This window comes from Dromiciops gliroides, chromosome 1, assembly GCF_019393635.1.
Source record: "Dromiciops gliroides isolate mDroGli1 chromosome 1, mDroGli1.pri, whole genome shotgun sequence".
Classification (NCBI taxonomy): Eukaryota; Metazoa; Chordata; class Mammalia; order Microbiotheria; family Microbiotheriidae; genus Dromiciops; species Dromiciops gliroides.
Window position 1 is genome coordinate 705,672,584 of NC_057861.1, and position 12,348 is coordinate 705,684,931.

General features: G+C 45.2%; 1 protein-coding gene across 3 annotated transcripts in view; it reads left to right on the forward strand.

Moving 5' to 3' along the window:
* Window positions 1–12,348, forward strand: part of FGD5 (FYVE, RhoGEF and PH domain containing 5) — a 186,227-nt gene that overhangs the window by 154,418 nt on the left and 19,461 nt on the right. For all 3 annotated transcript variants that reach the window (XM_043979716.1, XM_043979719.1, XM_043979717.1), the window contains exons 11-12: window positions 4,495–4,566; window positions 7,376–7,444. In XM_043979716.1, coding sequence (XP_043835651.1) covers window positions 4,495–4,566; window positions 7,376–7,444 — 141 coding nt within the window. The remainder of the gene's footprint in view (window positions 1–4,494; window positions 4,567–7,375; window positions 7,445–12,348) is intronic.

The window sequence follows — 12,348 nt, forward strand, 5'->3', positions numbered from 1 at the left end:
AGATTTGAAAGGTTAATTATTTCAATTTTACATATTGGTATGTTTCTTATTAAAATCCAATAGAACTTTACTCTTTATGCTATACACTGTGCTAGTCAATTTTTGAACTTTACTAAAACTTGGATCAGCTGCTGTTCATTGCCTGAAAGGATTGCATTTGGAACATTAACATTAAGATCATCCAGGGGCAGCTAGGTGGCATAGTGGATAAAGCACCGGCCCTGGATTCAGGAGGACCTGAGTTCAAATCCAACCTCAGACACTTTACACTTACTAGTTGTGTGACCCTGGGCTAGTCACTTAACCTTCATTGACCCACCCACCCCCCCAAAAAAACCCCACAAAAGACAAACAAAAAAAAGATCATCCAAAAGTGAGGTTTTGATTGTTGCGATATGACCCCACAAGAGGACCTCCTCTCCCACACCACTGATCTGAGAAAGCATCATCCAGAAACTGTCCACACACACACACACACACACACACACACACACACACACACACACACACACATACTCACAATGTGTAACGACACAGCTGTGTCTTGTGAAAAACTAAAATTAAAAAATGTACTATTCACAATCCTCATAACTAAATAAGTGCAAAAGAAATTTAAATACTTAAACTTTCAAATGATAGGGTGGGATTTGGGGGTAAGTTTGTAGCATTTGTATTCCTAAAGTTATTAAAGGTTACAACTGCACTAAGACTTTTGGGACATTCTGTATAACTCAGCCTGTGTGTGTGTGTGTGTGTGTGTGTGTGTGTGTGTGTGTGAGATCGAGAGAAGGAGGAAAAAGAGGCAGATGAACATAGACAGAGAAGCGATTGGGAATGAGAAATAGAGACAGAAATGGGAAAGGAAGAAAGGAAGAGAGAGAAGAAATAGAGACAAAGAGAGGGATGTGTGTGTGTGTGTGTTTGGGGGGGGGTGTGGCAGGGTGTAGATGCCTCCATAATGTTCAGGGCATTTTACCTGTCTCCAAACTATGTATCCTTCCTACCTCCTCTCTTTCCATTCATCCGCCCTGAAATGTTCCCCCATTAATAGACCCCTCATAAGACAAAGCAGGCACAATGGCGTAGTAGAAAAATGACTGAATTTGGAGTCAGCCAGCCTGAGTCCAGGCACAAGTGATGCCACAAGCACAAGCCATCTCTGAGCCTGGGTTTCCTCTCTGTAAGAGGCTGTCGTGAGGATCAAATGGGAGAAAGGCTGGGAAGGGGCTTTGGAAAATGGAAATGGCGTCGCAAACATGGGGAGCTCATCGTGCCCCTCTGAGAAGCACTGGCTGCTATCGCCTGTCTTTAGCAGCGGTACATTTGGGGTAATGACATGACAATTGTGCTGCCTGCCAGAGGAGGACTCTTTAAAGTGTCTTGGCCACCAATCCAACATTGCTCTGCGCTCATGTCGCTGAGCCTGGTACATCTGTGCTCTATTAACCAAACTCTTAAGTAGCTTCTTGAGTTATGGAATCCCACTATGTCAGCTTCCCAAGCTGGGGAGATGGGAAGGCAGGGGATGGGAGGGGCAGGGCTGAGGGGGGACAGAATGGAAGAGGGAAGGAAAGAAATCGAATCCACATGTGGAAGGCTGACATGGCCAAGGGAGAAGAGGAGGAGGCTGTCCGTCAGCTTACAGTTCTTGGGCTCTTCCTCTAGCCTCTTGGTTTCCTTAAGAATTGGGGGGGCGGTGCGCAGACAGCTAGGTGGCACAGTGGATAAAGCACAGACCCTGGATTCAGGAGAACCTGAGTTCAAATTTGGCCTCAGACACTTAACACTTACTAGTTGTGTGACCCTGGGCAAGTCACTTAACCCTCATTGTCTAAAAAAAAAAAAGAATTTGGCAGGGTTGGCAGGGAGCCCCGCCGGGTCACCGGGCATAATGTTTTATCACTGGGGCAGTGTTAAACCAGCAGACCTGCCAACGCTGGTGTGGACTCTCCTTCTGTTTGACATTCTAGTTCTTTACCCAACAATACTCCATGGGTTTCTAAGGAGCTTTCTTTCTTCTCCTGCCTGATTCTCATAGTGATCAGAGGTAACCTCCTTATATGAAGAGGATAAGATGGGAGTAGGGAAAGGAAGCCACTTGCCTGTGGCCACAGAGTGAGGTAGGGCCAAGTTGGGGCTAAAACCTCATGCTATTTATTATAAGTCTCAGCTTGTCTAAGTTCTCTGCTCTTGTACTTCCACTATCCAGGTGTCATCACACTTGTCATACTGCTGGCTGTCTCCAGCTTCTCTCCTTCATCCCTCAGAACTTCTCAAACATGGTCACCCACCCTCTCTCATCACCTTCTTTCTTCTCACAGAAAAAGGAGTATCCTTACTCCTCACTAAGGCTAACGATTTTACTTGTTCCCTCGGTCTCATTCCTTCCTGCCTTCTCCAGGACCTTGATCCAGCAGCCATCCCTTTCTTGCATACATTTTCATTCTCTCTCTCTGCTGGTTTCTTCCCTTCTACCTATTAACATAGTCAGGCTTCTCCAATCCTATTTTTTTAAAAAAGACTTCCCTCAACTGTGCTACCCCATCCAGCTTCCATTTTTCTTCTTCCCTTCATAGTTAAGCATCTTTAAATATAATACCTTCCTGCTTACCTTCAGCTCAACTCTTTACAATCTGACTTACAAGCAAATCACTGTATTCAAACAGTTATATAAAAGATCACCTTTTAATGTGCAAATGGCCGGATCCAATATTACATTGTCATCTTCCTTGACCTCTCTACAGCTTTTGATACTGTTGATCTCCTATGGGATTTTCTCCACCACCACCCCTCCCCATGACTTCAGAATTACCACATCATTTTATCTTTCTATTACTTCTTCTCTATTTCATCCCTTTCCAATCTCTTAAGGGTTCAGTCCCCAGTCTACTATATTCTCTCTCTCTCTCTCTCTCTCTCTCTCTCTCTCTCTCTCTCTCTCTCTCTCTCTCTCTCTCTCTCTCTCTCTCCCTCCCTCCCTCTCTCTCCCTCTCTCTCTCCCTCTTTCCCTTTCTTCTCTCTCTCTCTGTATGCATTTAGCTACACATAGGTCTATAAATATATAGCTATAGATACAGATATAGATATATACACGTACTCTCTTCCTTAGCAATCTCATTTGCTCCCACGGTTATAATTCCCACATCTGTGAAAATGTCCAGATTGATGTCTCTAACCTTGATCGGTCTTTTGAGTTTCATATCCTGAATTTTAGCTGCCCACAGAACATCTCCACTTGGTTGTCTCACAAGCACCTCCAACTCAACATGTCCAAACCCAATCTTAGTGTCTTTTCCCCTAAACCTGTTCTCCCCCTTCCCCAATTTCACCCTCAGATCAGTGGTCCAACTATTTATCCAGTCTCTGATATTCATAACCTTGGGATCGATTATTTTTTACTCTTCCCTCTCCCTCAACTCTCATATCTAACCAAATCAACAAACATTTATTAAGCACCCACTCTGGACAAGCTGCTACTCTAGGTGCTAGGGACACAAAGTCTTAACATCCCCTAATTTCAAGGACTTTACATTTTATTTGGGGGAAGGAGACACAAACATGATAGAACTTGATTCCTGTACATTTCTCTATTTTTCTATAACTACTCCTTCCTAGCCTCTTTCTGTTTCCGTCTTCATCTCTGTATCCCTCTCCTTGCTTCTCTGTCACTGTCTTCCTCTTTTTCTGTGTGTCTCAATCTCTAAAAGGATATTGATTTCCATGGCTTTCGGCCAGGAGGTTGGGTTTGAGATTTTTGGAAGAATGGGCTAGGTAGCACAGAGGGGGCCAACCTCTCCATCCTTTGCCTGCCCATCTGGCAAGCTGCTGCTGCTCCCATTGATGTCCCATATCTGAGTAACTTCTCCATCCCACACAGTCTGTTTGGTTGGCAGTCCAGCAGCCCAGTAAGGCTGGCAGACTAGCAGTCCAGGGTCTGACTTGGCCCTACCTGGAGGGTGGGGCCAACTCACCCATGCCCTCCCCCTCTCCAAGCCCTTTCTAATAGCTATACCTCTGCTCACGCTGTTATTTCTTTATGGAAAACCCTCCCTGCCCCACCCCCATCTCTGCTTGTGAAAATTCTACCCTTGCTACCAATCCTAACAGCATGATTCTAATTCAAATAGCGTCTCCTCAGAGAAATCTCTGATTTCTTCTAGCTAAGAGTTATCTCTCTCCTTCTATGGACCACCCCCCTGCCACTGTGCTTATAGTTCCCTCAAATCATTAGTTATCTCTTTAATTGTATTAGCTTAATTGGGCACATGTCTCATCCTCCCCCTAGATTATGAACTCCACCAAGGCAGGGACCATGTCTTAACCATTTCTTTCTCCCCAGTTGTGCCCGGAACACTTGTGGGTTCTCAATAAGTATTGCTTGGACGGACATCTGTTTTTTTTAAAACAAACAAATGAAAAAAAATCAGGCTTCCCCCTCTCCTTCCCCTAATCTCTCTGACCCATTTTAATTTTCTACTCCTGTCTCGCCCGCAGGAAAACCTACAGAAGTTGGTCCACATCGAGCACAGCGTCAGAGGCCAGAACAACCTCCTCCAGCCAGGAAGGGTAAGCACAGTGGGTGAGGCCCCTGATAAGACCATTGTTTGGGGGCCAGTTTTATTTTGGATCAGTGCAGGGTGAGACCTCAGCCCAGCCTGGCTACAGGTGGTGTTTACTGGTGCAGGCTGGGCTCTGGGCCTGGGAGGAGGAGGAGGCCAGGACCTCTTGTTCTACCTGGCCCAGGGCCAGAAGCCGAGGGCAAAGGGCCTGGGCTGGTGGCTTGCCTTATTCCCCAGGGTCAGGGCTGGTACCCGTGGTCATACGTCATGTTTCCATAGGAAGAAGCATCTATGCCCTGTGGGCAGTTCTCCACTTTTAAAGGAGTCGATGTGTATTTTTACCTCAGAGTTCACAAGAGACACCCCTGCTCCTGAGGAAGAGAAAATCAGTGAGCTTTAGTTAGGAGAGAAGGGGAACATCCCCCCGCCCTCCACCCACTATGGAAGGTCCCTGACCAAAAGAAAAAGAGATTTCCTGAGAGCTGTATATATGTTTTTAAAAACCCACAAAACTTTTCATTTATTTTTAAGAAAGAGAAATCCACCTGGTTTTAATATTATGAATAGCAAACATAAAATTCTATTGACAAACAACCATCCACAATGTCATTTCCATATTATTGCCAATTAAGGGAAAGAAGCTGAGAGAAAAAATAGAAGGTGCCTGCAGGGTTATATTTGGAACTAACAGTTATTCTTTTTCTGAGCCTTTTTCCCAAATCAAATCCAGCACTTTGGCTTAGTCAGGACCCAGTAGGAGTGAGTGGAAAGAGCCCTGGATCTGAAGTCAGAGGACCTGGCTTTGTGAACCCTATCTCTTGCTGTTCAACTACCTGTGGGACCTTGGACAGCTCATGTCACATCCCTGGAGCCTCAGCTTCCTCATCTTTATAAGGAGGGCGCTGTACTAGATTGCTTCTGGGGTCCCTATGATCTGATGTACTCATCACTACCCTTTAGGAAGAAGGAAGGGAGGGAGGGAAGAAAGGAAGGAAGGAAGGAAGGAAGGAAGGAAGGAAGGAAGGAAGGAAGGAAGGAAGGAAGGAAGGAAGGAAGGAAGGAAGGAAGGAAGGAAGGAAGGAGGGAAGGAAGAAAGGAAGGAAGGAGGGAGGGAGGGAGGGAGGGAAAGAGGAAAGGAGGGAGGGAAGAAAGGAAGGAAGGGAGGAAGGAAGCAAGAATGGAGGGAAAGAGGGAGGGAGGGAAGGAAGGAAGGAAGGAAGGAAGGAAGGAAGGAAGGAAGGAAGGAAGGAAGGAAGGAAGGAAGGAAGGAAGGAAGGAAGGAAGGAAGGAACTTATTTCTTCCTATTTATTTCCTAAGCATTTATTTAGTGCCTACAGTGCCACTGTGCTAAGTGCTTTGCAAATCTTAACTCGTTTGATCCTTACAACAACCCTGGGAGTTTTATTATCTTTATTCAATCATTATTCCAATAGGAAAGTGAGACAGACAGAAAGTGATTTGCCCAGGGTCACATAGCTACTATCTCAGGCTGGATTTGAACTCAGGTCTTCAGGCTCAGCACTCTATCCACTGCACCACCTTTACTTGCTATATCAAATATTCTGAGGCTCCATTCAGAGAAGAAGAGGAATGTATGATCTGGGCAGTGGCCCATAGCCAGAACCATATCACTTTATGTCAAGTGACACTTGCCAAGAGCAAGAAAAACAAATAAACTGGTACCAAGGGTCCGGTTCAGCCTATAAGAGAGCCTTTACCTCTGCTAATCCTTCCTGAGTGCTCGCTGGGTACCCAGTATCCTCCTAGATACTATGCATCCACAAGCATTTATAAAGCACCTACTATGTGCCAGGTACTCTGCTAGATGCTGAAGAGGAAATAGTCCCTGAACTCAAAGAGCTTACACGGTATGAGAGGAACCGAGAGGGTCCCTGCCTTCCAGGAGCACATAGTCTTATGGGAAAGAAATTCCTCTCTTTCATCGGATGACCCAGAACAAATGGCTTCTCCTCTCTAAGCCTCAGTTTCTCCATTTGTAAAACAGGGGTTAAATGATAACCATGCTGCCCTACCTCTTAGAGTTCTTATGGGGAAATATACTTTGTAAATTTTAAAGCACTATATGATATGAGTTATTATTGTTGTTAATAATATGGACAGTATTGACAATACTCATATCATTACTCCCAATAATAATAATACAATCTGGCCATAAAAGACTTAAGTGCCAGGTAACTAGTATACGTATTAAGTGCCATGAGATCAGTGGCGGTTGGATGGCCAACGAAGGCTCCTCAAAGAAGGCTGGAATTAAGATCATAGATTTAGAGCTGAAAAAACACTTAGAAGTCATCTAGTCCAACCCCCTCCTTTTACAGTGGGGGAAACTGAGGCCCACGGAGGTTCAGCAACTTGCCCAGGGTCCTACAGGTAGTAAGCCTCAGAGCTCCTTCTTTTTTTTTTTTTTAACTTTTTTTTTTAAGTGAGGCAATTGGGGTTAAGTGACTTGCCCAGGGTCACACAGCCAGTAAGTGTTAAGTGTCCGAGGCCGGATTTGAACTCAGGTACTCCTGACTCCAAGGCCGGTGCTCTATCCACTGTGCCACCTAGCTGTCCCTCAGAGCTCCTTCTTGGAGTCAGGCCTTGAAGGTTGGTCCTTTGAGGGTGAGACCCTTCCCAGGATCACTAATGCCGTCCCTGCCCCGGTCCTGTGTGCAGAAGGATGTGACTAATTTGGGGTAAAGGTTTGCTCTCCTCTTCCTTGACAAGTTTTCTGGCACATAATTGGGATAAAATGGGGACAGAGGGGCTGACCACAAGGAACCAGCTGCTGAAACCAGATTATTCCTTACAGGAATTCCTGAAAGAAGGGACTTTGATGAAAGTGACAGGAAAATCCAGACACCCTCGACATCTCTTCCTGGTAAGACTCTGGAATGGCTGGGGCCAGTTAACTAGAATTCATTAAGTGCTTACTATGTGCCAGGCACTGTGCTCAGTGCTGGGGCCCTTGCCCTCAAGAAGCTCACAGTCTCATGGGGAAGGTGGACTCCATAGACTTGTGCAGCCATAAAGAATTGTCTCTGGTGTTCTCCCCTCCCTTTCCAGCCTGCTGCTGGAGGAAGCAGTACGGTATTGTGGTGGGAAACTGCTGCTTAGTAGCTGTGTGGCCTTGAGCGAGCTAATCGAATGACTGTCTACTGTGTGAAGCACTTGCGTTGGGTACTAGGGACACAAAGATAAAATCAAACACAATCCCTGCCCTATAAGGAAATTATATTCAAACGGTGAGGGTTAGGAGGGAGGAGCAGAGATACATGTAAACACACATATGTCTACACGGGCTTATTTGAGGAGAGAGGAAGCATTGACCACTACAGGGGGTTCAGGAAAGGCAAGAAGGAAGCTAGAGGTTCTAGTCCCTTCTAGACATGGAGGACAGCTTATCCAGAGGCAGAGCGGAGATGGATGGACATACTGCAAGTGGGCCGTTGTGGCTAGAACATAGAACCCATGAAGGGGAATAATGTCCAATGATCCTGAATTGGCTAGAACCAAATTGCAATGAACTTTTTTTTTTTTTTTTTTTTAGTGAGGCAATTGGGGTTAAGTGACTTGCCCAGGGTCACACAGCTAGTAAGTGTTAAGTGTCTGATACCGGATTTGAACTCAGGTCCTCCTGACTCCAGGGCCGGTGCTTTATCCACTGCGCCACCTAGCTGCCCCTGCAATGAACTTTTAATGTCTAGCTGAGGAGTTTGTCAGTCTATGATATAGGGTTCATGATTAAAAGATTATCCTTGGGGCAGCTAGGTGGCGCAGTGGATAAAGCACCGGCCCTGAATTCAGGAGTTCCTGAGTTCAAATCCGGCCTCAGACACTTGACACTTACTAGCTGTGTGACCCTGGGCAAGTCACTTAACCCCCCCTTGCCCCGCAAAAAAAAAAAAACACACACACACACACACACACACACAAAAAAAAAAAAAAAAGATTATCCAGTTTCCTCTTAGCTTTAACATTCTATGTACTGAGACTCCCCAAGCTTCTAATGTTCAATGCATTCTCTTTTTTTTCCTCCACACGTTTTTCCTGCGCTCCATTCCTATAGCAGTTTTCTTTTAGAAGCTATTCTGAGCCCCACTAAGGTGTCTTTTGGGAAGTTAGGGTTGCCCCTTCTTCCTAGGATTAACTACATTTTCACAGGAATCATAGACTGTCAGAACTATAAGAGACAAGGGGCACCCCCATTTGTACCATGGTGTTTGGGTAAGCAGGGTTACCACTCCCTCTTATTTGGCTCTATCCTGGTATGGGTGGAACTCCTTCTGGCTTGGGCATGACTATCTCTCTAACTACTCTCAGAATGCCACACCTCTGGGAGGGGTTTTCCTCTCAAACCAAGACTGGGAAAAAGGAAAGGGAAACAAGAAAGACTCACCTAAAATACCAACCCAACTGGTCACAGTCCTCCCCCTTCTTCTCAAGACTCCTGATTTATTCATCGCCTAGAGAAATCTAGGTATGTTTTTTCTCTGTGTTGGAAATACTTAAAAAGGGATCAATAACTTTTTTTTGGTGGGGGCAGTGAGGGTTAAATGACTTGCCCAGGGTCACACAGCTAGTAAGTGTCAAGTGTCTGAGTCCAGATTTGAACTCAGGCCCTCCTGAATACAGGGCCGGTGCTTTATCCACTGCACCACCTAGCTGCCCTCAATAATTCTTCTTTAACTCCGAGCCCTCAGTCCATGGTTTGCTTGCCAAAAACAAAACAAACAAAAAATCCTACAGTTTAAAATACTTCTCTTTTCCCTGGTGCCCCTCCATTGCATATGAGCAATGGAATAATGTCAAACAGTTAAAGGACAAAGTAAATAGAAAAATAAACAAATTTTTAATAAGCTTATGTAAGCCTCCATCCTAGGAAAAGATTAAAAAGGGAAATGAAGAATTACAATTTTGGGGTCTGCATTGGTTGGAGGTGGAGAGAAAAGATAGAGGGAAGTTCAAGGATGGGGTCTGTCTGAAGCAGGCTGACCCCTGGAAGAATTAACTCTGGGGCAGAAGAAGAGGTAGCCATAAAAGGTACCAGAGTTGAACTGCAGTGGCACCTACCTTTCTCCTCCCTGCTAAAGGCACAACTTAAATTAATTACAGCCTTTCATCTAGCATGGTGCTGTCTGAGGAGTCACAGACCAGTCTAATGTAGGAATCCTCTGAAAACCTTCCTTCCACACGCCACAAAGAGAAAGGGAAAAGCTGAGATATAAGGGTGTCTGGTGGTGAAAAGATCATAGAACCACAGATTAGGTGCTAGAGGGACCCCCAGGAGTCATCCAGCCCTCCCCCTCCTTTTACAGATGGGGAAACTGAAGCCCGGAAAGAAGTGATTTGTCCACAGTCACACAGAACACAGGTCCTCTGATTCCAAGCCCCATACTCTTTTCATTGGACATCTCTAGGATGGTAGGAATCACACAGGATATAGAGTCAAAAGGCTTGCATTCAAGTCTGGGTTCTGCCACCCTTGTGCTGTGACTTTAGGGACATTACTTTAAAACCATGATGGGCCTCTGTAAAATGAAGGGTTGCGCTGAATGAATTCCAAAATCCCCTGAAAATCTACCCTTCCAGGGACAATTGTCAGCTGGCCCTCCCCAGAGGAGGATTGGGGTGTATGTGTATGTGTGTGTATGGGGGGGTCTACATGGTGTGATATGAGGGAGTAATAGGAAAAAGAGGGAGCAGCACTGTTCCTCCCCCTCTCTCCCCATCTCCTTTGTTGAGGTTCCTTTTCCTTTAAAAGGCTGTACTTGGAATTTATTTTAACCCAGTGTCCCTAAAAGGGGAATGGGTTAAGTACATGATGGGGTTTGCTTTGGGGCCTCCCGTGCCCTGAGGGTGGCCTGCAGAAAGATGTCCCACCTTATCCAACAGAGGATACAAAACAGCATCTCCTCTCTCCTCATTTGCCATCAACATCTCCTGCTTCTGTCAGCCCTTCTCTCTTTTCTGCTCCTCATCTGCTCTGGGCTGAGCCGAGTACCCAGATTGCTAGATTCTCACAAGGAAGAAAGATTCAATAGGGGCTGATGGGATTCTGCTGAGAACATAAGGGCAGATGGGATGGGATGCCAGGCTTGGAGTCACGGGATCAGTGATTTAGAAAAGGAAGAGAACTTAGAGGTCATCAAGTCCAACACCCTTCATTTGACAGATGAGGAAACTGAGGTAAGAGATGTAGGGGCCAAATTCATTATTTTACCACAGAGAGATTAGGGGACTTGGCCAGGGTCAAACAGGATTCAAGCCCAAGTGTTCCTTGAACCCAAGTCCAGCACTTTCCACACTATGCCACCACCTGTATTACTATGGGCATGTCATTTTCTCCATCTTTAAAATGAAAATAATAACACTTGTGCTCCATACCTCACAGAGTTGTGAAGCTTAAGTGAATATGCAAATTTTAAAGCACTATCTTGACATCAATTATTTTTATTTTTAACATGCAAAAATTCTACTGCCTATATTTTGGCCCCTCTTCTTGGTTCCCAGTTGAGTTACAGATAACAGAGGCTGCCAGACAGCCAAGGGTGAGGCCTCAGCTAATATAGGAAGACTTCAAGTAGTTTTGAACCCACTTTAAGCCAGTTTGGGGTTATAAAGGAGGATTCATTGTTTTTGATGTGTGTATGTGTGTTTCTGGGTTGTTATATGGGTGTGTGAGTGACCTTTGTCAGACCTTAGAGTCATCAGGCTTTCCTTGGCCAGTGATATTGTTGAATCTGGGGCTTCCTGCCAGGATGTTTCGGGTGTTTGGCTGGCCCACTTTCCCCTGAGGTCTTGGCTCCAGCAAAGGCTTTTGCACAGACTGGGCTAACTCAGCTGCACCCCCTCCCACTCACCATCCCTCTATCCCTAAACACACACCCATGGGAGGCCCCCAAGGAGGTACTCTCTCTGATCTCAGCCTTCCAAGAATTCCTCTACAAAACCTGCTGTGGTGGAATGAGAAGTAAAGGGGACAGGCAGCTTTTGGGGATCCCTCTCTGTCAAGCCTCTGCTGGGCTTGGGGGAAGAAGAAATGAGACAACTCTACAGCTGGATGTGTGTTACACACAGAGGAACCTCACTGTAAAACTGGGAATATTAAATTTTAGGGAGAAGGGCTTGGAAGAGATCTGAGAGCCAAAAAGAGAGGTGGGGCTAACTATTCAAGGCTAAGAGTTCACATCAAACTTAAGTCTTTCCCCACAAGTTCTACTACAAGTATTTCTGAGTGCCTACAATGCTCCTTGATACCCAAATTAGACACAGTCCTTATCCTCAAGCAGGTTACAGTCCAGTTGGGAAAACAAGACTCATATCCAAGACAGTGAGCCAATAAGCCTAAACACCTACTATGTGCCAGGCACTGAGCTAGATGTTGGAGATAAAAACAAAACGGTGTCTACCCTCAAGGAACTTACATTCTTTTTTATTTTGTTTTCTAAATCATAAAAGTATTTTATTATTTTCCAGTTACATGTAAAGATAGTTTTCGGAGGCAGCTAGGTGATGCAGTGGATAAAGCACTGGCCCTGGAATCAGGAGGACTTTAGTTCAAATCCGGCCTCAGACACTTGATACTTACTAGTTGTGTGACCCTGGGCAAGTCACTTAACCCTCATTGCCCCACAAAAAATTAGTTTTCAACATTTGTTTTCATAAGCTTTCAAGTTCTAAATTTTTCTCCCTCACTCCCTTTCCTAAGGCAGAAAGCAATCTGATATAGGCTATATATTAGTCATGTTGTGAAAGAAGAATCAGAGCATAAGGGGAAAACCT